The sequence below is a fragment of the Etheostoma cragini genome, chromosome 19 (assembly GCF_013103735.1).
Source record: "Etheostoma cragini isolate CJK2018 chromosome 19, CSU_Ecrag_1.0, whole genome shotgun sequence".
Taxonomy (NCBI): domain Eukaryota; kingdom Metazoa; phylum Chordata; class Actinopteri; order Perciformes; family Percidae; genus Etheostoma; species Etheostoma cragini.
This window is the reverse complement of record NC_048425.1, coordinates 9022497-9047504: the sequence shown is the minus strand read 5'-3', so window position 1 is coordinate 9047504 and position 25008 is coordinate 9022497. Positions and strand designations below refer to the sequence as shown.

At 39.3% G+C, this 25008-nt stretch overlaps 1 protein-coding gene and 1 long non-coding RNA gene across 2 annotated transcripts in view; one reads left to right on the top strand and one right to left on the bottom strand.

Moving 5' to 3' along the window:
* The window catches only part of zanl (zonadhesin, like), a 50437-nt gene that overhangs the window by 19504 nt on the left and 5925 nt on the right, over nucleotides 1–25008 (bottom strand). The window contains exons 11-34 of the mRNA XM_034856924.1: nucleotides 24404–25008; nucleotides 24046–24239; nucleotides 23778–23919; nucleotides 23206–23450; nucleotides 22291–22439; nucleotides 21933–22061; nucleotides 21307–21442; nucleotides 20701–20842; nucleotides 20164–20357; nucleotides 19891–20029; nucleotides 19008–19124; nucleotides 17125–17249; nucleotides 15393–15538; nucleotides 14392–14535; nucleotides 13580–13687; nucleotides 11631–11800; nucleotides 9663–9865; nucleotides 9131–9275; nucleotides 8304–8551; nucleotides 7070–7247; nucleotides 6702–6810; nucleotides 6505–6599; nucleotides 6223–6399; nucleotides 5874–6082 (exon numbers count right to left, since the gene is read on the bottom strand). The exon at nucleotides 24404–25008 is cut by the window's right edge and continues 21 nt beyond it. Of these exons, the coding sequence (XP_034712815.1) occupies nucleotides 5874–6082; nucleotides 6223–6399; nucleotides 6505–6599; nucleotides 6702–6810; nucleotides 7070–7247; nucleotides 8304–8551; nucleotides 9131–9275; nucleotides 9663–9865; nucleotides 11631–11800; nucleotides 13580–13687; nucleotides 14392–14535; nucleotides 15393–15538; nucleotides 17125–17249; nucleotides 19008–19124; nucleotides 19891–20029; nucleotides 20164–20357; nucleotides 20701–20842; nucleotides 21307–21442; nucleotides 21933–22061; nucleotides 22291–22439; nucleotides 23206–23450; nucleotides 23778–23919; nucleotides 24046–24239; nucleotides 24404–25008 (4249 nt within the window). The remainder of the gene's footprint in view (nucleotides 1–5873; nucleotides 6083–6222; nucleotides 6400–6504; nucleotides 6600–6701; nucleotides 6811–7069; nucleotides 7248–8303; nucleotides 8552–9130; nucleotides 9276–9662; nucleotides 9866–11630; nucleotides 11801–13579; nucleotides 13688–14391; nucleotides 14536–15392; nucleotides 15539–17124; nucleotides 17250–19007; nucleotides 19125–19890; nucleotides 20030–20163; nucleotides 20358–20700; nucleotides 20843–21306; nucleotides 21443–21932; nucleotides 22062–22290; nucleotides 22440–23205; nucleotides 23451–23777; nucleotides 23920–24045; nucleotides 24240–24403) is intronic.
* LOC117934898 overlaps nucleotides 4092–25008 on the top strand; it is a 21564-nt gene continuing 647 nt past the window's right edge. Inside the window, exons 1-2 of the long non-coding RNA XR_004654599.1 lie at nucleotides 4092–4233; nucleotides 12691–12699. This is a non-coding gene — a long non-coding RNA (uncharacterized LOC117934898). The remainder of the gene's footprint in view (nucleotides 4234–12690; nucleotides 12700–25008) is intronic.

Genomic DNA, 25008 nt, shown 5'->3' with positions numbered 1-25008 from the left:
TCTACTACTATTAATCAGGGCACCATGAATGGAAGCTATAAGCAAAGTATTAAGAATGTTGGCAGGATTTGTTAGAACAGCAGATCTCTATGACGTTTGAACTACAGATGGTGATTACTTAGGCAGTTTTTACAAAATAGACAGAAAATAAACTGCAGTATATAGCTCTTATTTTCTGCACCCAGTCGGTGTCATTCTGTCTTTTCATCTGCTTCATTTCCTATTCCCTGTCTAAATTCTTTTAGTAGTTAACCATTTCAGCAAAAGAAATGTGGACCAAGAAAGGAACCAGAGCTAAATTAAATTGTAAAAATGTGTTTCCACGTTTTGCTCGATTCCAAAAATACAGAGATTATCAACTCAGTTAAGTGTCTCCAACAAGTCTGTTTTAGAGGCTTCATTCCCCAATTCCCACTATCAGACAGCTGCTGGGAAGCACTGATGGAGTTTGTGACACCATGTTAGATAGATGTGCAGTATATTAATTCTCCCCATTTCCTAAGTGTTAATGCTATTATTACAAATTACAAAAAAAAATCAACTAAAAAGATTTTGAATAAAAAAGTAAAAATTCCCACATGAATGCAACCAAGGAGACAGGTTGGGACCACCAGAATGTTACATTACTAGTCTATATTGGCACTTAGTGGCGCCAATGACAATTGTGATTGGTTTAAAGAAATGCCAATAAACCAGAACATGTTTTTCGTCCATCCCAGAATGCTGCGTGGACTAGCCAGACCGTGGAAAAGCCTGGAAAAGCAAGACTACATTACCAACCTGGAAACTGAGATCTGGGCGTAATGGTTCCCGTCCCAGCGCACCCGGAGGCCAAAGGGCGTCTGCAGGGTGACGTACTGGCCGGCCAGACTGAGAGAGATGAGAGGGGAGGGGGAGTTAGGGAGGGCCACTCGCAGTCCGTTTACCTGCCGGAGGGAAGGAAGGAAAAACAAACAAGGGTTAACAGAAGCAACAGGTACCAGTTTTAATGTACATAAGTGTGTTACATATTACAGTTTCACATCAGCTTTTCCAATTCAAAGCTAATTATTGGCATAGTCACAAAAGTTACAGAGGGGCAATGAAAATGTTAGCTCTCCAGCTCTCTCCAACAATGCTCATTAAATGTATATGCAAAGAAAATCAAGCAAGTACAAAATATGGGAATCTAAGGCATCAAATAGCGCAGGAGTTAAAATATAAAGAATAAATATATAACGTAAAATATAAAAACAATCATCTCTATTTCTGGTGTACAGTAAATGCAAACTGAATAACCTGAAATTAACCAGGAAAGTAGTAGATGTACTGTATGTGTAATATATGAAGTAATAAATATATACATAGGGCTCCAACTAACAATCATTTTCATTGTCCATTAATCTGGTGATTATTTTCTCGATCACCGATTAGGTTTGGTTTATAAAATGCCAGACATTGGGGGGAAATGTCAATCAGAAGATGCCCTCTAATTGCTTTGTTCACAGCTCAAAGATATTCAGTTAACTGTCACAGAGCAGAGAAGAAATCTAGAAAATATTCACACTTTAGATGGAATCAGAGATTTAATAGTCAAAATAGATTCATTTAATAGTTGACAACTAATCACTTACTCTTTGCAGATGTTAACAAGTGTTAACATGAATGAAAGTACATGAATACCCATAAATAATACCTAGCACACAAGATAAGATAAAATAGGATGACGGAGTATTGACACAGAGATTAGTTCAGGAGACGATGAGGATGAAGAGCGTGGATAGATTCCTGGGATTATGGCGTTATGAAAGAGATAAAGGTCAAGAACAATGACACAATCAGATGAGAAAAGGTGAAGAGAACAAGAGAGAGGCTTTGGCTTGTGATGTCACTCATCCTGAAGATTAAGCTATAGAGAGGGCAAGGGACAGCGGGTGTGTGCGTAGGTGGCACGGGGGGGGGGGGGGGGGGGGTGTCGGTGTAGGTGGAATCAAAAATGGTATGTATAGTGATAAAAAAGTGATTTCTAAAATTGATTCTCTTTAATTTATTAAGTTTAATATTTAAATTTATTTACCAATGATTCACCTTTATTTGATACCGCCAGACCTGTAACAATTATTATTATTCCTAACATTAGCTACGGTCTTAAGGCGTATTACTGGTAATTGTTGATTTTGTTTAGATTTGGTCATTTGTAACTATATAAGTGCTTACTGTTTGGACTATATAATTCTATTATTATTTCTTTTGACCCTCTACTGTACACATTCATAGCAACGAAAATGATGAGGGGGGGAAACAGATAAATGTTTTATGATAATAAAGAGGTGTGGTTTACTTGATAGGCTGTGTACCTGTGTTATTACTGTAATTATCTGGATCACATGACAGTGATATCAATTAACTGTTTGAATTTGGACTTGTTATAGCTCTGGGTACCGCTGATGGCGACTACATCATAACAGAGCAAAACTAGAGCATCTGTGTTAAGTTCTTCCTTATAAATCAAATAAATGTTAGACTGACTGACTGACATGTGATGTGCATTCTTCTTAGACAATAACTAGTTTTGAGAAATGGCTCGTGATCTATTGTCTCCTGACTAAACATTGACATATACCAGTCTGTGATAATCCATCAACATACAGTATATTCATCTGACCTTCACTAGAGTGAAAATAATTCTTAATTTCTGCTTATTTTACTGCCAGAAATGAGGCAAAATGTAATGTACCGTGAATGAAGTTTATTGACCATAAATTCAAAAAATAAATGTCAAACTAGAGGTTATGAGTTGCAATGAAGTTGGCTAGAAGGTAAAAAATGAAAATGGGTGATCATTTTTACTTTACGCTTCATAAAAGCCAAAACAGACCGGGTTCATTTTGCTGGGAGGACAAAATGCATGGTCGACGGGAAGTCAACACAAGGGTTAAAGGAGGAAAAGAAAATCTCAATACTATTGAAACGCAATACTTCTAAAATCGCAATGAATGAAAATATCAATACAAATTCAATCGGCACCCATGTATCGTGAAACAATTGAATCGCACGTCATCCCAGCCCTGTTACACGTGATGTGCCCCGTCATCCTCAGTGATACTGACAGCTTGTTAAAGAGCATTTATATACAGAGACAGAGATACTGACCAGCGTCTTCCTGGCCTTCATCAGGGTCACAGTGATCCCATTCACAGTCACGTAGAGTTTTCTCAGGTAGGACAACCCTGGCATCCCTCTCTCCTCATTCTTCCCCTCCACCGAGAACCAGGGACCTGCACAGGAAGCATACACACAGGTCACTGTCTGCTACACCCAGTGACTAGGTTTCTTTAACAGTGGGACTGAAGTATTTGTGGGGAAAAATCTAAATTAAAATTTTCTGCCAGATATTGCGACAAGGATTAAATTTGCAATTTTTAGCTAAAGTTCAATATTCTCATGGAGAATTTGAACATGAGACACCGTCAAAACTACTCTGCATTCTTATGGAAAGATGAAAACATGTATATGAATTGCCAGCAAGTGTTTTTCTTTTAATAAGCATGGAACAGTCAAACAAAGAAAGTTAAAGTTATAATTCCAATAATAACTAGCGAGACATTTTTCTACAAATCCCTTAAAAAAATCAAATTTATCACCAGGCCTAATGCGTGTGCAAAGTTTGGTGAGTTTTTGAGTATGGGAAGGTCCCCAAAAAGGCAATTAACAGTAATAATAATAATAATAATAATAATAATAATAATAATAATAATAATAATAAATACTTCAGTTTCTTTAGTGCTTTTGCCAGCCGCCGTTAGTAGGAACTTGGGTTCCAAATATCAGTACTTTAGTGTAAACTGAAATGTCTGATCTGTCTCAGTTCAATAGTAGCATCTATACATATTACACCTTCCACAATTATGTTTTTATCTTAATTATATAGTTAGATATGATAATAAAAAATTATATTCCAAACATTTAACTAAATATTAACATTTGTCTAATCAGTTTTTCACGATTAGCTAATCACATTCTTTCAAATCTCTATTTGGATTTGATAACAATTATCCGTCAGCCCTATTAAACAGCATGTAAAGGTAAATGTATCCCATGTTACATGTGGTGAAACAATCCGATCAGGATAGTTTTGTGGTTCGAATCCTATCATCTACAGGCTCGACCCCTGGGAGTAGATTCTGAAAGCAGTGGCGAGATCTCAGGAGAACAAAGCCACACAAAGTAGGGTTCTGTTCACAATGTTCACAAGTAAGTATGATGCAAAAGAGTCAGGAGAGGAGGAAGGATTGTCCCAAGGTTTGTTCACACAGATAGGAAAACAGTGTTGCACTTTACGATACAGATAAAACGGATGAGAGAAACTTTCCTCTTCTCACAGTATGGAATGTAACATTATGCACAACACATGTTCAAAAACAATTTTTTCCGAACACAAGAACATTTCTCATGGAAATCTAGTTTCACATGACTTGGACTAATGGCAACTATGATTGTTTTAATTCATCATGAGGTTGTAGTGCCACCTTCTGGTGTAAGGACATCAGATTTTACAAGAGAACTCCAATTAGATCTTTGAAGTAAGCTACTGTCTTTGAGTAAATATTTGAGTACTTGAGTCTTTTATTTTGCAAGCCATTTTCTAGTTTTACTTCACTACATTTCAGGGAGAAATATTGTACTTTTTACTCCACCTTATTCTCCTGACAGCATACTTTTACTCAAGTAAAGGATGATCCGAATACTGGATCTGTGTGTGTGTCATGTCAATGTGGTCGCAAATGGACTGTTTGTGTAAGAGCTGTGGCAGGTTGAGAATTTTGCAACAATTTGTAGACGGTGACATAAAAACACTGTGTTCAGGTGCAATGGAAGTAGAAGACACCTACCTGTGTGGTTCTTGCAGCTCCTGGCCAGAGTGTAGGTACATGTTCCCATGAAGCTGAAGAACTTTTTGTCAAACGTGTTGTAGTGAGGATCTCCAGACACCACACAGTCCTGAGAGCCTGAGGGAGAGGGTCACACACACAACGTCAGAGTACAACACAGCAGCAGTTACTCGTGTCACAATTCAGCAACTTTTTCTCTTTGTTAACATTTCACAAAGTCCATTTGGGAGCTGAAGTTCTGTGCTTGTACCAAAACAATATTTGGTTGTGATAATGTACCCATAGTCACCTTCCAGTAACATAATGTTACAACTGAGTATCATGTTACAACCAGTATCAAAGTGGTATAATTAGTTTTTATAATTTTGGTGCCCCCAAACCAATCCATTGAGTAGAGTCCTGTCAATCTGACAATTGTGATTTCCATTGGATCAGAGTACTGTCACATGGCTGACTGCTCTACCAATCTTCCCAGCGCTTGTCACATGACCAATTAATATTTCCATGATGACAATCCAAAATTCTGATACCATGGACCAAGCACTATGTATGGCATGTACAATATGTTTGCTGGTCTCAGCCTGGCAACCTCCATTGCAGGGGAGATGACTCTCTCCAGTTTGAACTGCAGTAATTATTTTAAACACTAGCTGTCAGTATTACAAATTGCACCTTTTGAAGTTACCTAACGCTAACGGTTAAGTTCAGAGTCTTCCAGTGCTTGGTAGTCAGGTAAATCTTTAGTCCTCCAGTCTGTTAAGTTTACCTGTAGCATGGCAGTCCAGCACACCTTCTACAACTTTACACTCCTGGGCCGGGCTGCACTTCCACGGCTCGCAGATGATGTTATTGTTGCCGTTACACTTGCAGCGCTCGGAGCAGTCCTTCTCTGTGAACCAACTGTCTCCCACCTACACACACAAATAGTGCACATAAATGAGTTTAATGCATGTTCAAACGCATTTTCTTGCAAAACCCTCCACCTGAGCTGATCACTCTTACCGGCCTGTAGTGTCCGTCTCGGTCGGTACATCCACACTCGCTGAGAGGGACGCATTTGTCTCCGCTGAGGACGAAGCCAGGGTTGCAGACGCATCCTTCCACACAGGGCTGGTTGCAGGAGCCGCCGGGGCTTCCGGGGTCCTGACAGCTGGGCTGGGAGCAGGCGGGGCCACACGGGTTGTAGTGACTGTTTGGAGGGCACTTAAGAGCTATAGGGAAAGGACAGTTGCAAATAGGGTTATTATGGAAAATAAAATGAACTGAAACTAAATAAAAATTCAATAAAAACTAAAACTAAACTGAACCTATAGTGCCAGGTATAGACAAAACAAGATATAAATGAGCGTACGACAGAAGGTGTTGTTTCTCCATGCGATGGGGACTCCGGCAGCAGCACACATGTCGGCGTAGCTCTGTACGGCCTGGCACAGAGTCACGGTCTGACCGCCGGTGGCACACATGTCGTACACACAGTTTCCAAAGTACGGCTCGGGAGGCACGACCGAGTGGCACGGCTTAAAGATACCTGAGGATCAAAATACAGAGAGGCAGCAGAGGTCAATGGCAATCATTTTACTGTATTGTAATTAACTCGATATTGACTTTCTTAGTGGCATTAGGCTAGGTGTACCATTGGGATCGGTGATCATGCCACAGCTGGTGGGCTTCTTGGCCTCCTCCTCCACCGTTTTGTCACAGTCGTCCACCCCTCCCCCATTGGTGCAGCTGATGAAGAAGAAAATATGAAAATGACACAAAGTGATGACATTGTTGTGTAAAACATGGGTCAAAGTCTAATGTATTTGTGTGTTTTGTGATGTGACTCACTCGGGCCGGGGGTCAGGAACCTGCCAGCTGTCTCCCAGTTCGTTGGTGTTAGCGGCTGGTTTATTGTCTGGTTTCAAGTTGTCATCTTTGGAGTTTCCATTGAAATTTCCTGCCGGGGGAAAAAAAACATTAAGACTCAGGCAGAACCACTGGTCCACTGAAGCAAATAGAGTGAACAGAGTAGCGATCGAGAAGAATACACACCATCACCAGTATGCATCATATCACATCCATACAGTGTTAGTAGTATACAGCTGTTAAAACGTAATAAAATGTATGACACTCTGATATTGGATCAGTACTTGGTAATGGCCAATATGCAAGTTCAGGACCATTTCCACTTGAAATGGGTCACAACTGGTCCTTACCACACATGCCACAGAGCAGGCCATTGTAGGAGGTCGGCACGGTGACGTCAGCATGGTGGTTGCCATCGAAACGCACCCTCAGGCCAAAGGATGTCTCCAGGACAACAAACGTGCCGCTCAGGTAGATCTTTACTCCACTGATGGAGGTGACGGGGGGAACAACCACAGTCCCATTGACCTGGAGGACATACAGCAGAGATGTTAGTTCTGATGCTGGGCAGATGGGGAGTAGCGCTGCACTTCATATTGTTTTTTTATCCTCATCGTGATATTTTGGTGGTGCCTTTTGTGTCTAATTAAATGTTTAATTTGTACAATAAAAGAACTTTTGGAAGGGTGTCCTTTCATTTGTTTTCAATTTCAGCAAGAAATTTCCCACAACAAACTGAGTACACTCTAATACGTTTATTTATTGCAAATGATATCATTATCATGATGTTTAACAACGTTTTTACATATCACATCTTTTCCTTATACCGTGCAGCCCTAATGTGGAGGCATTGCTTTCAATCAATCGCAGTAAAGCTCATTAATGAGAAGAGATGAAACTATGACCATGAATATTTTTAATGTATTGTCTATGTGACTGTGACGGATGAATGAAATTGGTTTTGTTTTGAAGTATGGCTTTTATCTTATTTAGTATAGGAAATCGTAAATCTGGAATTTGCACAGGCCCTCGAGGAGCCCATATGTTGACTGTATATTTGTCTTTTAAATGTTTTTTAACCTTGTGCTTAACGTTGTGTCTGTAACTCTTACAGCTAAGTTGCTCAGTGTCCAATGCAAATTTCTCCTTAGGGAGACCAATAAAAGTACTTTGACTTCTTGTCTATTGTTCCAAATGTATAATTCATAGACTTTCTTTTTAACACAGAAAAGAGGGGAGCAAATGATATTAAGAATAACTCAGTTGTGAGAAATATTGCAATGTGATGCAGCCAATAATAATGTAAATAGTTTTAAATGTAAAAAATGTCTCGTCTGCTGTGAAAGATTTTCCATCTTCAGTTTCACTCCACGCTTTCCCCCTGACCATGTCCCCCCCCCCCGCAAACTCCTAATTTAGTAACTGAAACACATCCAATCCGCGAACGGTCTGCAGTTGTACACGTTCAGAGTAGCCAAAGCATAAGAAAGACCGTTTTTGAAGAAGTGCAAAAAAACTAAAAACACAGGAGAGATTATCAATCTAGCGAGCAGATCTACCGCTTCAGCGTATTAGGTAACATACCTGGACTGTGCGACCCTTGCCGAGGATGACCGTCACACCGCTCACATTGATCACCACGGCCCTGACATAGGAAATCTTCTTATTGCTCCCTCTGTGCTCGTTCTGGGTGTCCACGGTGAAGTAGGGCATGTCGGAGGAGGCGTTGCAGGGTTTCGACAGGGTATAGGAGCAAGCTCCCATATAATGGTGGGTGTGTTTGTCAAAGGTGGTGTAGTGGGGATCGCCGGATACTGAGCAGACACCAGTTCCTGAACAAGAGAGGCAAGAATTGGTTAGATTATTATTTAACTTAACTTTAACTGTTGAGGTCTCGCTGACAAATCACACCAAATGATTTCACACCCAATCTGAACCAATAGTACTGGTACATGGAATTTGTTGTAAATCCCCCATTTTCTCCCAGATGAATTCCCAGTTTCATTATTTTACTATATATGTAGATATATATATATTGGACATATTATGGGTGGTTTTAGGTATTAAAATGTAATGCATATTTTAGATTTTAAAATTATAATTGAAAGTACTGTTCAAATCTTGCCCCCATCAGATCTTTCTGGTGCGGGTCCTGGAAAGTGATAGGGGAGTAATTGTGGTAGTTTTGCTGGAGATGGGTGATGCCTCTTTGTTTCCATGCAGTGAGGTAGAGTGGCGTATTTTTTTTAAGTAGAAAGTCTGGGTTGTGCCATATTGGTGTATGTTTACATGGTGTCATTATGACATTGTGTTTTGTTCCACCAATCTGACACTGTTTATTTAATTTTTTTTCAGAATGCTTGAATAAAATGTTTAATGTGTGTGTGTGTGTGTGTGTGTGTGTTACATACCCAGAGGACGACAGTCATATTCTCCGTTGTTTAGCTGGCAACTCTCAGTGGTTGGCTTACAGCTGGTGTTGTGACACTGGATCAAACCTCCGCTTTGACACACACACTTCTGCTCACAACCCTCCAGGTACCAGTTATCATCCACCTGACACACACACACACACACACACGCGCACGCACACACACACACACACACCAAAACAATGAATAGTCGTACAATACAATCTAATTACATCATGCCTCCACAAAAATGTCATTGTGCAGATACGTTACATAAAATGGAACAACAGTATTGTTGAGTATGTGCTTGACACATTCATACTTAATAACAAATACCTGCAATGTACCAATTCTTATGGAATGCCCCCGCTGCTGCAATAAGTGTAATCTCTGCTCAGAGGAAATGCTGTAACTTATAGAACGTAGTCTTGAACTACTCTGTGTGTAGAGTGTCCTGAGATACTGTCTGCTAGGATGTGACACTGCAAATAAAGTTGAACTGAATGGGAGTTCAGTGACTTGGAGCACTCACAGGGTGATAGGATCCACTGGGGTCTACGCAGCCGCAGTCTTTCAGGGACACACACTTGTCGTTGCTGAGGATGAAGCCCGGCTTACACTCGCAACCCTCCACACACACGTTCTCACAGCCAGGGGGTCCAGACACACCCAGACACGTCTCTGGACATGAACTCACACACAGGGAGTAGGAGCTGTTGGGAGGACAGGCCAGGGCTGCATGGGGGTACAGAGGGACAGAGAGATGGAGGAAGGGAGAGATGACGGACAGAGGCAGGGTAGGATGAATGGATTAAGGAGGGGTAGCAGGATGAAACAAAGGAGGGTAGAATAGAGACAGGGATATGTAAAAGGAGGGAGAGTAGGATTACGGATACGACAGACTAATTGTACATGAATTTTTTGCAGCTTGGATCATTTCTATGAGGTGTCCAGGAAAAAGTCTAAAAGTCTTAAGAAATCCTAGTTGAGGAAATATGTTTAATTCTCATCAGTCCGAGATGTGTGCCAGTAAGACCAGACAACAATACACCCCAATGGGGCTACATTTCCTTTACTCCTATTAAATGACACTGTATACAATGAAATTATCCATACAAGTAAAAATATCTGTATTACAAGTTTCTTTGAAAATTAATTTTAATATAAAAAAAAAAAACACAATAGTCTTCAGGGTCACGGAAGCCTTCCCACCACAACAAGATAACAACAACAAGGGAGTTTTTTTTGTGGTTATTTTCATTTTATTTTATTTTTGTTTTGTCTTTCTTTTTTTCTTTGCTTAGTTCTTCCCCTGTCGGACATATTCATCTAATAAATCAGGCAACTTTGTGCAACTAGTACCACAACGTTCTTAGCAAATGAAGTGCAAGGGAGTCCATGTTTATTGCATGTGCCTCTCTTTGTGCTGGAGATTTTCTTGCAACTGCAGCAAACTACATCTAGTATTTCTGATCGGCTGATCGGTCATAACTGGCATAAATATCCCATCCGAACGTGCCACCTCCAGTCTTCTGGGTCCATACGTTCACATCCCCCTTTCGCCCCCATTCAGTGATACTAGAGCTTTTTACCTCCTGCAATGATGATGCCTTTTCCCACATTTTCCGGTGACTGGCTGAACACCTTAGGTTGTTCCAGAAAGCTAGTGTCATTCTTTACTTTTTCAGTGCCTTTCCTATGAGTTCAAATTTATCGTGTTTATGCATAGGGTAACTTAATGGATGGACATGAATGTGTTAGTTATTTTCCACTTGTGACTTTATGGCTTCTTGGCCATAAGTCAATAAGGCCTAGTGTTGAGCTCATTTATATATTTGAAATAGATTTTTCCAAGAAGCTAACTACAAACATTTTTGTTTTACAAGATACTAACTTGTAAAACAAAAAAATTACTTTTCATGTATAACTTCACTATGTGAGGTCTGAGTGTGATAGAAGAAAGGGAAAAAATAAGGACATTAGCGTGGATTTTGGTCATATTCGATTAGATTATTGCTCATTTGCATATTAATATTCATTTTCAAAGAAACTTGTAATACAAGAATTTTTATTTTTCATGGATACTTTCATTGTATAAAGTTTCATCTTGATAGGAGTAAAGAAAATGTAGCCCCATTGTTGTCTGGCCGTACTGGCACACATCTTGGATTGATGAGAATTTAACATATTCCCTCAACTAAGATTTTTTAGGACTTTTAGTATGTTGTTCTGGACACCTAGAAATGAAAAAAAAAATCTTTTACAATTTCTTCTATTTGTGGATCAAAAATGAGTTACTTTGTCTAGATTATACTGCTAACAATGATCAGTTCAGTCGTCATTTTAAATGCATACTGCCATGTAAAAGAAGGGCAGTATAATTTTTTCTACTGTGTGCCTGGGATTGTTTTTTGAAGGAGAGTTGCATTTGACACCAGATTCTAATGATGATGAAAAAGACAGTCATCATCTTTGTGATATTAAGATGCTCAAGACTTACGACAGAAGCTTGGAGTCCTCCACTGGTAGACTTTGGCTCCAGCGCTCTGGCAGGCATCGGTGTAGGCCTGGAGCTGGTCACACAGCACATGCTGCTGGCCTTGGAACTGGCACATGTCATACACACAGCTCTGGAAGAACGGAGTGGGATTCACCACAGCAATACACTCCCTGGAACAGAAGCAAACACTCAGAGGGTCAGGCAAGGTCCAACGCTCGGGCTGTACCCAAAGTTTTAACTCACGATTCAATTCACACTTTAAACTTCAGGACACAATTTGTTTTCATCAGAAAGAGCTGCAGACCATTGACTGAAACCTAATCCTTTATTTTTTATACTGTGGAAATCAATAGATGTGTCTTTTTATCAAAAGTGCTACTGAAATTGTATTTTATCTTAAATAAAAAAAAATATATATATATATATATATCATAATCATAATGATAATGCCAATGTCAACATATTTTTTAATTTAAACATCCGATATTCTGCGAGATTGTTGGATTTTTATTACTTTTTCCCCCAACATCAAATCATGTACCCCAAAAGGAAACTCCCCCATTCCTAACTATATTTATATAGATATGTTGTGGGGGGCTTTAATACTTTTATTGTAGATTCTGACTGTAAAAACACACATGTGTTTTTACACGTATGTGTGTGTATGTGTGTGTGTGTGTGTGTGTGTGTGTGTGTTTGTGCGTGCATGTGTGCATGCGTGGGTGTGCGCCATTTATGTGATTTTCCAAGAACGAGCTATAACTGTAATCTGAAATGGGTAAAGGAGTTGGATAACCTTTGTAAACCACTGTTTCCCTTTTCAAAGTAAAATAAAGTGCAGTTGTAAAGTAGGTACAAAATTGACAATAAATCATCATTTGTTAAACTACTTCGCCTGTATCTACGATCACACCCTCTAACTAGCCTTTGTACACAGTATGTTATCTGATCCACAACCATCCCTACAGATAAATAAGTGCTGACAGTGCTGACAGATTTTACGTGAACAGCTTAAGGTTAATATGTAAGGGTTAATACCCAACGAGGTGTCCATTAGCAGGAATTAATGGTCAAAGGGGAGAAAATACCTGATAATGATCACCTCAAAGGGCATTAACCCGCATATGCCATGGTCACTTGCCAAATGGTATAAGGTAAAATAGATTTAATATTAAATCATTGTAGATTTTTACTGAAAGGTGTTTAAAACATATGTAGACAGACTTTACCTGAATAATTATAGTATAACAGAAAGTCTGTTTTACAAACTGGCGGGTTACTGGCGGGTGAGAGAGTGACGACGATTTTGTCAAAGTTGGAGTTATTTCTGACCATGTTAGGAAATCTGCTGCAGGAAAAGTTTACCCTCTTCTTATTTTTTATGTTGTTAAATGGAAAAGGAGAACCAGGAAATGGGTCGGGCGGAAAAATACCAAGCCTTGGCCGAGCGGACCAATCACAGTTGTAGAGGCTTGCGACGTGTAGTTAAATTTTTTGAAAGATGCAAGTCAGACTCTCTTTGTACCTACGTATGTACCCACGACGTGGATTTACCACAGAAGCATAATTGGCCGCAACAGCTGTAACAGGTCAATAATTAGGTTTAGGCAAGGTCCAACGCTCGGGCTGTACCCAAACTTTTAACTCACGAATCAATTCACGCACGATTCTCAAAAAAAAAAAAATATCAGAAAGAGCTGCATACCAATGACTGACAGATAATCCTTTATTTTTTATACTGTGGAAAACAATAAATGTGTCTTTTTATCAAAAGTGCAAATGAAATTGCACTTCATCTTAAATGAAAAAACTGAAATAAAAAATAATGATAATTTGATTTATATATATATATATATATATATATATAGTATATGTTTTTCCACAGAAGCATAAATTGTCCGTAACAGCTGTAACAGGTCAATAATTAAGAAAAAAAGTTGCTTTTTTACCTGAAGGGTCCAGCAGGGTCTTTGAGTTTGCCACATTTGTCTGGCTTTACCACCTCGGCCTCCAGCTTGGGGTCACAGTCTGGGTCGGGCCTGGTGCCTTGGCTACACCTGAACAATGCAAACACAACACCAGGGTCACATTCTATTTCACTCAGGAGCTTTGGCAGTCAATTCTTTGTAGGGCTGGGCAACATGAAAATAAAAATCACGATATTTGTGACCAAATACCGCGACAATATTGCGACAATAAGGTAGGGCCAAGAATGGGTGTTTTCACAAAATATTTACACACTGAGATTTGTGGTATATAATCATAAATAATGTGGATATAATGACTAAGTGGGTAAAGGGAAATAATAGAACAGTTAAAACAGTCTAACTTAACTGTAATCTAGCCTTTCAAACCATGACATGACAACTTTTGTCATATTACCATATTCAAAATCTAAGACTGTGCCTAGTATCACAATATCGATATATAAAATCGCTATATTACCCAGCCCTAATTTTTAAATAATACTTTCTCTAACAACAAACAAAAATATAACAAAATATAATGAATGTTTGAAAAATCTTTGAAAAAGATGTTGAAACATATTTGTTGGTTTAAAAAAAGAAAATTGCGTACAAGTATAAATTAATTATATATTTATACATATACACATATACATTAAATTGCATAGCTTATATAATTTGTTTTATTGTCACTTCCCAAACTATAAGTAAGTGAATGTATGTTCAGGTTATAGAGCCCAGTCACATGTAGACCTAAATCTCATGCTTTATGGGAAATGAATGCACAAAAAACTCACGAGTCATCCTCGTCTTCTTTTGTCTGCCAGCTGTTGCCAAAGTCGTTGACGTTGCCTACCAGAGTCCCATCTGGTTTGGTGAAGTCGTTATTCGGGTTTCCGTCGTAGTCGCCGCAGAGGCCGCACGTCTGGTTGTAGTAGGAGCTGCCGGAATGGGGAGAAAGAGAAAACAGGATAAGGAGAAGGAGAAGAATGTCTTAAGAAGAATTAAAAGGTGAAATAGTGTCTGGCTCTTTAATGGAATTCTATAAACAATAGAGACCGAATGCAGGAATCTCCTCCATCTAATACTATTAATCAGGGCACCATGAATGGAAGCTATAAGCAAAGTACTAAGAATGTTGGCAACATTTATTAAAACAGCAGATCTCTATGACATTTGAACTACAAATTGGACAGATGCCGAGGTGATTACTTGGGCAGTTTTTACAAAATACACAGAGAATATACTGCAGTTTATAGCTCTTATTTTCAGCACCCAGTCGGTGTCATTCTGTCTTTTCATCTGCTTCATTTCCTATGTCTTGTCTAAATTCTTTTAGTAATGAACCATTTCAGCAAAAGAAATGTGGACCAAGAAAGGAACCAGAGCTACATTAAATTGTAAAAATGTGTTTCCACATTTGGTTTGATCATCCTTTCATCAAGTGCTATCATTACAAAGTTCTTTTATTTCTATGGTGCTTTCAGTTAAGGATAATTATCAATGAAATACTGAAACATAATATATATATATATGTTTTTTAAATTTTAAATAAAAAAGAATATTCTGACATGAATGCAACCAAGGAGACAGGTTGGGACCACCAGAACGTTAAATTACTAGTCTATATTGGCACTTAGTGCCGCCCATGACAATTGTGATTGGTTTAAAGAAATGCCAATAAACCAGAACATGTTTATCTCCCATCCCAGAATGCTGTGTGGACTAGCCAGGCCGTCCTCCACAGCACTGCGAAGGAAGGTCTGTAGAAGGGAAACTATTAAATTACCAACGTTACCTGGGAACTGAGATCTGTGCGTAATGGTTCCCGTCCCAGCGCACCCGGAGGCCGAAGGGCGTCTGCAGGGTGACGTACTGGCCGGCCAGACTGAGAGAGACGAGAGGGGAGGGGGAGTGAGGGAGGGCCACTCGCAGTCCGTTCACCTGCCGGAGGGAAGGAAGGAAAAACAAACAAGGGTTAACAGAAGCAACAGGTACCAGTTTTTACGTACATATGTGTGTTACATATTTACAGTTTCCCGTCAGCTTTTCCAATTCACAGCTATTTATTGGCATAGTCACAAAAGTTACAGAGGAGCAATGAAAATGTTAGATCTCCAGCTCTCTCCAACAATGCTCATTTAATATACAGTATATAAAAAGAAAATCTGTACAAAATATGGGAATATAAGGTATAAAATACTGCAGAAGTTAAAAGGATAAAGTACATATCATAGAATATAAAGACAATTATTTCTATTTGTGGTGTACAGTAAAGGCAAACATATTCAGTTAACTGTCACAGAGGAGAGAAGAAAACTAGAAAATATTCACGCAGAGATTTAATAAATAGTCAAAGTAGATGGCGATTAATTTAATAGTTCACAACTAATCAGTTACTCTTTGCAGATGTTAACAGGTGTAAAAAGCAAAAGTACATGAATACCCATAAATAATACCCAGCACACGAGATAAGATAAGATAAGATACGATAAGATAAGATAAGATAAGATACGATAAGATAAGATAAGATAAGATAAGATAAGATAAGGGAGTATTGACACAGAGGATGAGTACAGGATACAATGAGGATGAAGAGCGTGGATAGATTCCTGGGATTATGGTGTTATAAAAGAGATAAAGGTCAAGGAACAATGACACAATCAGATGAGAAAAGGTGAAGAGAACAAGAGAGAGGCTTTGGCTTGTGATGTCACTCATCCTGAAGATTAAGCTATAGAGAGGGCGAGGGACAGCGGGTGTGTGTGTGGGTGGCACATGTATGTTCCCATTAGGGGTGGGGGGATCAAAACTTGTATGTATCATGATAAAAAAGTATTTCTAAAATTATTCCCTAGAATATATATTTTAATGTATTTATTTTTTTACCAATGATTCACCTTTATATGGTACCGCTAGACCTGTAACAATAATAATTATTATTACATAATTGCCGTTTCTTTGTTTAACCGTAATTAAGTGCTTATTGTTAGGACTATATAGTTCTATTATTATATAAGTGTGTTAGTTGATGGCCTTGACCCTATACTGTACACATTCATAACACAAAAATGATAAGGGGGGAAACAGAAAAAGGTTAAATGATAATGAAGAGGTGTGGTTTGCTTAACAGGCTGTGTACCTGTGTTATTACTGTAAATACTTGGCTCACATGACTGTAATATCAATCAATGGTTTTGCAAAATTTGGAATTGTTACAGTATCATTTTTACTTGCTTCATAAAAAGGCAAAACCGACCGGGTTCATTTTGCTGGGAGGACAAAGTGCATGGACGACACAAGGATTAAAGGAGGAAAAGAAAATCTCCATACTCCATACTATTGAATCGTAATACTTCTAAAATCGCAGCGAACAAAAATATCAATACAAATTCAATCGGCACTCATGTATCGTGAAAAAATGTAATCGCACGTCATCCCAGCCCTGTTACACGTGATGTGCCCCGTCATCCTCAGTGATACTGACAGCTTGTTAAAGAGCATTTATATACAGAGACAGAGATACTGACCAGCGTCTTCCTGGCCTTCATCAGGGTCACAGTGATCCCATTCACAGTCACGTAGAGTTTTCTCAGGTAGGACAACCCTGGCATCCCTCTCTCCTCATTCTTCCCCTCCACCGAGAACCAGGGACCTGCACAGGAAGCATACACACAGGTCACTGTCTGCTACACCCAGTGACTAGGTTTCTTTAACAGTGGGACTGAAGTATTTTGGGGAAAAAATCTAATTGTGATTTTTCTGCCAGATATCGTGGTAATGATTTGCAATTCAATGTTCAATATTCAGATAGAGATAAAACATATCATGAAGAATTAGAATATGAGACACCGTCAAAACTACTCTGTATTCTTATGCAAGGGAGAACATGGATATGAATTACCAGCAACAAGTGTTTTTCTTTTAATAAGCATGGGACAGTCAAACAAAGAGCATTTATCACAAAAGCTAAAGTTATAATTCCAATATTAAATAGCAAGCCATTTTTGCACGCCTATCTAAGAATCCCTTAAAATATAAAGTGTGCAATGTTTGGTGAGTGTTTGATAATGGGAAGGTCCCCTAAAAGGCAATTCATTGGGCGGAAAAATAAAGTGTAATAATAATAATAATATTTAATAATTACTTCAGTTTCGATAGCGCTTTCGCCAGCCGCTGTTAGTAGGAACTTGAGTCCTAAATATCAGTACTTGGTGTAAACTGAAATGTCTGATCTGCCTCAGTTCAATAGCAGCATCTATACATATTACACCTTCCACGCTTATGTTAAATGAAGTCATGAAAAATAAATATAAAATCCACTGAAAACAAGACATTTCTGGTAACAATCTGTGATATGTAACATTATTCCAGAATTTATCTTATGAAAAAACAACAGATATAATAATAAAAAAGATCTCGGAAGAACAAAGCGACACAAAGTAGGGTTCTGTTCACAATGTTCACAAGTAAGTATGATGCAAAAGAGTCAGGAGAGGAGGAAGGATTGTCCCAAGGTTTGTTCACACAGATAGGAAAACAGTGTTGCAATTTAGGATACAGATAAAACAGATGAGAGAAACTTTCCTCTTCTCACAGAATAGAATGTAACATTATTCGCAACACACGTTTTAAAGCACTTTTTTGCAAACACAAGGACATTTCTCATGGAAATATGGCTTCACATGACTGGGACTAATGGCAACTATGATTGTTTTAATTCATCATGAGTTTGTAGTGCCACCTTCTGGTGTAAGGACATCAGATTTTACGAGAGAACTTCAAGTAGATTTGTGAAGTAGGCTACTGTCTTTGAGTAAATATTTAAGTATTTTAATTTTAAAGCCATTTCCTAGTTTTACTCCACTACACTTCAGAGAGAAATGTTGTACTTTGTATTCCTCTACATTCATCTGACAGCTTTAGTTACTTAACAAATTTAGATTCCCGCACAAAAAATATTTATTGTATATTAAAATAAAATAAAACTACCAAACAATACAACGGCCTACAGGTCCAGCTGAAATCCTTAGCTAACTAAACACTTCGTTGATTGACACAACAGTTTGGATCGCTTCCGGTTTTAAAAATGTAAGGATTTTTCAGCATTGAGTAGTTTTACTGTTATTCCTTTAAGTTCATTTTCCCAATGATACTTACCTACTTTTACTTAAGTAACATTTTACAATGCAGGACTTTTACATGTAACAGAGTATTTTGTAGAGTGTGATATTAATACTTGTACTCAAGTAAAGGATGATCCGAATACTGGATATGTGTATGTGTCATGTAAATGTGGTCGCAAATGGACTGTTTGTGTAAGAGCTGTGGCAGGTTGAGAATTTTGCAACAATTTTTAAACAGTGACATAAAAACGTTGTGTACAGGTGCAATGGAAATAAAAGACACCTACCTGTGCGGTTCTTGCAGCTCCTGGCCAGAGTGTAGGTACATGTTCCCATGAAGCTGAAGAACTTTTTATCAAACGTGTTGTAGTGAGGATCTCCAGACACCACACAGTCCTGAGAGCCTGAGGGAGAGGGTCACACACAAACACACACACACACACACACACACACACACACATAGACACACAATGTAAGAGTACAACAAAGCTGCAGTTTCTCGAGTCACAATTCAGCAACTTTTTCTCTTTGTTAACATTGAACAACTTCCATTTGGGAGCTGTAGTTCTGTGCTTGTAACAAAACAATATTTGGTTGTGATAATGTACCCAAATGTCACCTTCCAGTAACGTATTGTTACAACTGAGTATCATGTTTCAGCTTTACAGAGCTAGGACAAGCTAACGCTCGTGCTAGCTAGCTTAATTAGCAAGGTGCGTGTGTAATTAAGAATGAAATGTCGACTCCTTAGTGTCTTATAGTAGTAAAGTAAATAAATAATAATAAATAGTGTCTTTTAGCACAACCAAACGCTGAACGAGACATTGGAGACCAAACCCACAGGCCACAACACTGTGGTAGGGATTGACTAGCCACTCAATCACTTTAGCCACGCCACCTTAATCATCCCTGCCTTGCTTTACAGTCTATTTTACTCTATAGTGGAACATCATTTATAAAATGAATCTGATGCTGTATTGAAGAAGACTTGAAACTAGCAATTGGGACCATAAACTCACTAGGAGGCAGCAACCATGCCGCGATTGGATTTCACAAGCCCCCCAACCCCGGCTCAAATGTCAAACTCTACCTATGGTGGGATGCCAAGTAACGTATACTTCACATCCAGTTCAGTTATGTCGTTTAGTAGTGTGGTGGGTGTAAACTTACTGGTGGGATAGCAGCCCAGCTCTCCATCCTGATGTTTACACTCGTGCATTGGGGGGCATTCAGAAGCCACACAGGTAACGAAGGGTGCATCACACTTACACTTCAACATACAGTCCGCCTGATAAAACTCGTCTCCAGGCTGACACAAACACACACACACAAACACACACACACACACACACACACATGGAACTGTGTTACGAGGATGAAGTACGTATCAAAGGCCTCAATATCCTCAAAATACAGAAATGTCTTCTTTTAACATCACCGTACCTCATAATACTGGCCGTTGTAGTTGCAGCCACAAGAACTCTTCCTGACGCACTTGCCGGCACTCAGGACGTAGCCAGGATCACACACACAGCTTTCAGAGCAGGGCCCACCACAAGAGGAAGGTTTCCCAGTACACGTCTCCTGACAGGGGTCTGCACAGGACTCATAGTGGCTGTTTGGACCACAGTCCAGAGCTAGGGGGGAGGATGGAAGGCTGAAGTCAGTGATACTGCTGGGCAAAGAAGCATATGCTGAAACCAGGGCCTGTTTTTATATCAAGTGTAGTATCAAGATTTGAAATAAAGGAAGCAGGTTTAATGTGTAGGTTATAGGCAAATTACAAAATAAAAACATGTTGCCAAAATGAATTAAAACTCATAATAAATGTACAAAAACATTAGAAATGTAGTATATGAAAAATAAAATAGTAACAATTTGCCTCAGCTGTGAAATGTTCCTATTAGCACCACACAACCACATCATTCTACTAATATCTATTACATCTAGCCACATGTCTTTTCTCCTGTTAACACTAACGGCAGAAGGTGTTATTCCTCCAGGGTCCAATGTTCACCCCGCGGTCCTGGCAGTCGTTGACGTAAGCTTCTATGGCTTCACACAGAACGGGCTTGGCTCCATCCAGCTCACACAGGTCAAAGACACAGTCCTTGAAGTAATGCTGAAGACACACATAAGGTTTGTAATATTACAATGCTTCATTGTGTCACTTTTATTGCACATAGGTACGCTAAAAGTAGGGCTGTTTATTCGGTTCTCCAATTAAAATCAAACTTTGTTTGAGTGAACTGACATTGAAAAATAAAATCCCCAAATCAATCTTAGTGTCCATATGACCAAGGAGGTGATGAATTGAGGGTTGCTTTTGGTTCAATTTACAGAAAAAGTTCTCTGAGAAGAAAAACTGATATATGCTGAAACTTCCCTAACATAATTGACATTGAATCAAATCAGAAATGTAATCAAATCATGATCTTGTGAATCGGAATCTGGAAGTCAATGGCAATACCCATACTTACTAACATTACAACTGCTTCACATTTGTGTGTGTGTGTGTGTGTGTCTGTGTGTATCTTTATGTGTGTGTATGTGTGTGTGTGTGTGTGTGTGTGAGTGGTGACTTACATTTGGGTTAACTTTGGGGTGGCACACAGCGAAGGGACCCTTTTTGTCCAGCAGGATTCCACAGTATCCAGAGCTCTCATACAGTTCTTGCTCTCCATCACACTCAGGAATGGTGGTGTTGGGTTTCTTATTACACCTGCCAGCACAGACACTCTGTTAGAGGAGCTCTCTGTGTGTTGGTTACCGTTAGTTTTTTTGTTTTGTCCCTAGTAATTAAAATGAAGGTGTCATTGGTCCGTACCTATTTGTTTAGTGTGGAGACCCAACATATTTAATATTAAAATCATAAATAATAGCCAGTTAGTGCCCTTGATACAAATAGGAATCAATCTTTGGTTCCTCTGTTGCAATCGGGAAGCACGTACAGTTTTGACCACACGCACACCACTACCACAACACTCTACAGGCATATACACAAGCAGTGATTTGTTTGGAAACCCAACTAAGATGTCATAAAAACAAATAGAACCAAAGGTTTTAACTGCAAATATGACTTGGACTTTCATTGATCAAAAAGGTAAAAAGTGTCTCAATTTTTTAAAACTAATTACTAAACAGTAACTCAGGGGCTTATATCTTGGGTTTTGGCAATTAAATTAAGAAAACTGTTTGAAAAAAGATCTTACTCTGAATCGGTGTTCCAGCTGTGTCCAAAGTCATTGGCATTGTTGGTCAACGATCCATCTGGTTTACGGAAGTCATCTTTGGCATCTCCATCGTAATCTCCACACAGGCCACAGAGCTGGTTCTCATAGCTGCAGATTACAAGGAATGATCTACACGTTAGTGATTTGTGGAAGTAAGAGAAACAATTCAGTTTGAGCAAAAATTCTCCTCCACCATGTCCAGGATTTCTGACTTGTTTTCATTCCAATCAAGCACTAATGTTTACACTATTTATTCTCAAAGCTCCATTGGAAATGCGATTCTGTGTGGGGGTCAGGGTAAGAATGTAAAGACAGCAATTATTCTGTCCTAACTCACTCTTTGATCACTTTGATGTCCATGAAGTGGTTTCCATCGTAACGAACAGTCACTCCAAAGTCCATGGATACAGTGTAGAACTTTCCTGACATGATCACAGAGACACCAGGGGCCGGAGACACTGGCAAGTTTACATTGGTCCCATTCAACTGTTGTGGGAAAGCAGGTGCAAATAACATAATGGGTGATTATCAAGGAAATCAAAACATTCTAAACTGTCTATGAATACAATCTTGCATGTTAAAATAACAGTGATATTAGTAACTGAAAAACTACATGTTCTGCCGAGAATACAAGGGATTTCTAAACCACAGCTCTTGTAACAAGTTCTTCATACCATAGAATGACATCATTCCTTAATTCCTACCCTCTAATGTGACCCATAGGAGTGTTTAATCAAATAGCGCCCCTAACGGCAGGAAATATGCATTTATGCCTTTACCTTGTATCTGAATCAAAGAACGTTGTGTTTTAAACACCTCGTTAATTTTGTGAAACAGTCACAGTTTGGTTAGGTTTAGGTACAAAAAGTACGTAGTTAAGGACTTGGTTTAAACATCTATAAGTTAAGTTAAGAACAAGATCGGGGTATGACTTTTAAATCAGACGTAACTTTACTTCCTGTTATGCATGTAACACAGAATGTGATTTAACCATTTGTTCTGTTAGTTATAAAAAAAGTTGTTGTTAATGCTATCATACTCCATCACCTTACTTCCTGCTTTGCTCCCGTGCATCCCATAAGAACTACTAGGCCACTAGTCTCTCTAAACATAAACGTAGGTCATAATTGTTGCTGCAATCGACCTATGTGGGATTTATTTTGGGTAGGAGTCAGGACAGCTTTTCTTGTAAATATGTCACTCTGCCATCCTATCTGTTAAGAATCTGTTTATTTCTTCCCTCATTTCTTACCTGCACAGTGCCACCTTTGAGGATGGAGATCTTCAACATGCGCACATACACATGTACGGCCTTCAGATAGGAGATGGTGGGCCTGTTAAAGCGATGTTCATTGTCGGCATGGACCTCGAAGAATGGCAGAGTCGTTGTATTGCAGGGTCCAGACATCAAATAGCTGCAGTTGCCCATGAAGTTGTAGTTGAGTTTGTCAAAGGTGGTATAGTGAGGATCACCAGTAGCTACGCATGTGGATGTACCTGAGGTAAGAGAAACTATCCTTTAGCAGTTGTTATGTCACAAATATGTTTCAGTGATTTAAATATTAAAATTGTGAAAAAAACACAAGTCTTTAGAATGCAGCAGATAGTAACAACAAGTAAGTTGGGACCAAATTTGCTTATTTCAGAGGGTCGATCTGAAGTTAGACATTTACCAGACATTATACTTTGTGTTTTTGTGTGTGGCCGTTAAGAGCACACTAAGCACTTCAGATGTCTTTGGCCAACACACTGTTTGAACCAGATCATTCCAAGCTGCTAGTACTAGTTTCTGTACCAATTCCTTGACACTTTACCATTCGTTACCTTTAGGATAGCAGCCTGAAACACCATTGACATTGCGGCACTCTTCAGTAGTGTCACAGGAGTTATCAACACATTCCAAAGTATAATTCCCTGCACAACGACACAGCTTTGAGCAGCCATCTCCAAATATGATCTCGCCAGGCTAAAACAAAATTGAACAAACGATCAACGATTGTAGGGTGTAGAACTACATAGAACAATCTTTATCTCATGTAATGTGTTACAATTTTATGTGTTGTCTTAAAAGGAATGTGTGCATATATCTGACCTCATAATAGTTATTCTGGTCATCCAGACAGCCACATTTCTCCAGTGGCACACAGCGCTTTCCTTTGAAGACAAACCCTGGTTTGCAGAAACAGCCACTGATACAGGAGCCAGAACAGTTGGTGGAGGGTTCCATACAGGTGGGGATACAAGCTGGGCCACATTCTATATAATCTGCATCCGGAGGGCATGGTTCTGTACAGCACAGAGGAAACAATTTAATATGGTGGAAACAGATGTGAGAAAGAAAGAAAGAAAGAAAGAAAGAAAGAAAGAAAGAAAGAAAGAAAGAAAGAAAGAATTTAATGAAGTATTAGTGTAAAACTCAAAATCCTGAATTGGCTAAGGAAATGTCATACTTGGGGGCTTGGTAGTTCCAGGAGTTGTTGGTTTAGGTGTAGTCGGCCCAGGAGTTGATGGTTTAGGTGTGGTTGGCCCAGGAGTTGATGGTTTAGGTGTAGTCGGTCCGGGAGTTGAAGGTTTAGGTGTAGTTGGTCCAGGAGTTGAAGGTTTAGGTGTAGTCGGTCCAGGAGTTGATGGTTTAGGCGTGGATGGCCCAGGAGTTGATGGTTTAGGTGTAGTTGGCCCAGGAGTTGATGGTTTAGGTGTAGTTGGCCCAGGAGTTGATGGTTTAGGTGTAGTCGGCCCAGGAGTTGATGGTGTAGGCGTGGATGGCCCAGGAGTTGATGGTTTAGGCGTGGTTGGGCCAGGAGTTGATGGTTTAGGTGTAGTCGGCCTAGGAGTTGATGGTTTAGGCGTGGACGGCCCAGGAGTTGATGGTTTAGGTGTAGTAGGCCCAGGAGTTGATGGTTTAGCCGTGGATGGCCCAGGAGTTGAAGGTTTAGGTGTAGTTGGTCCAGGAGTTGAAGGTTTAGGTGTGGACGGCCCAGGAGTTGATGGTTTAGGCGTGGATGGCCCAGGAGTTGATGGTTTAGGTGTAGTTGGCCCAGGAGTTGATGGTTTG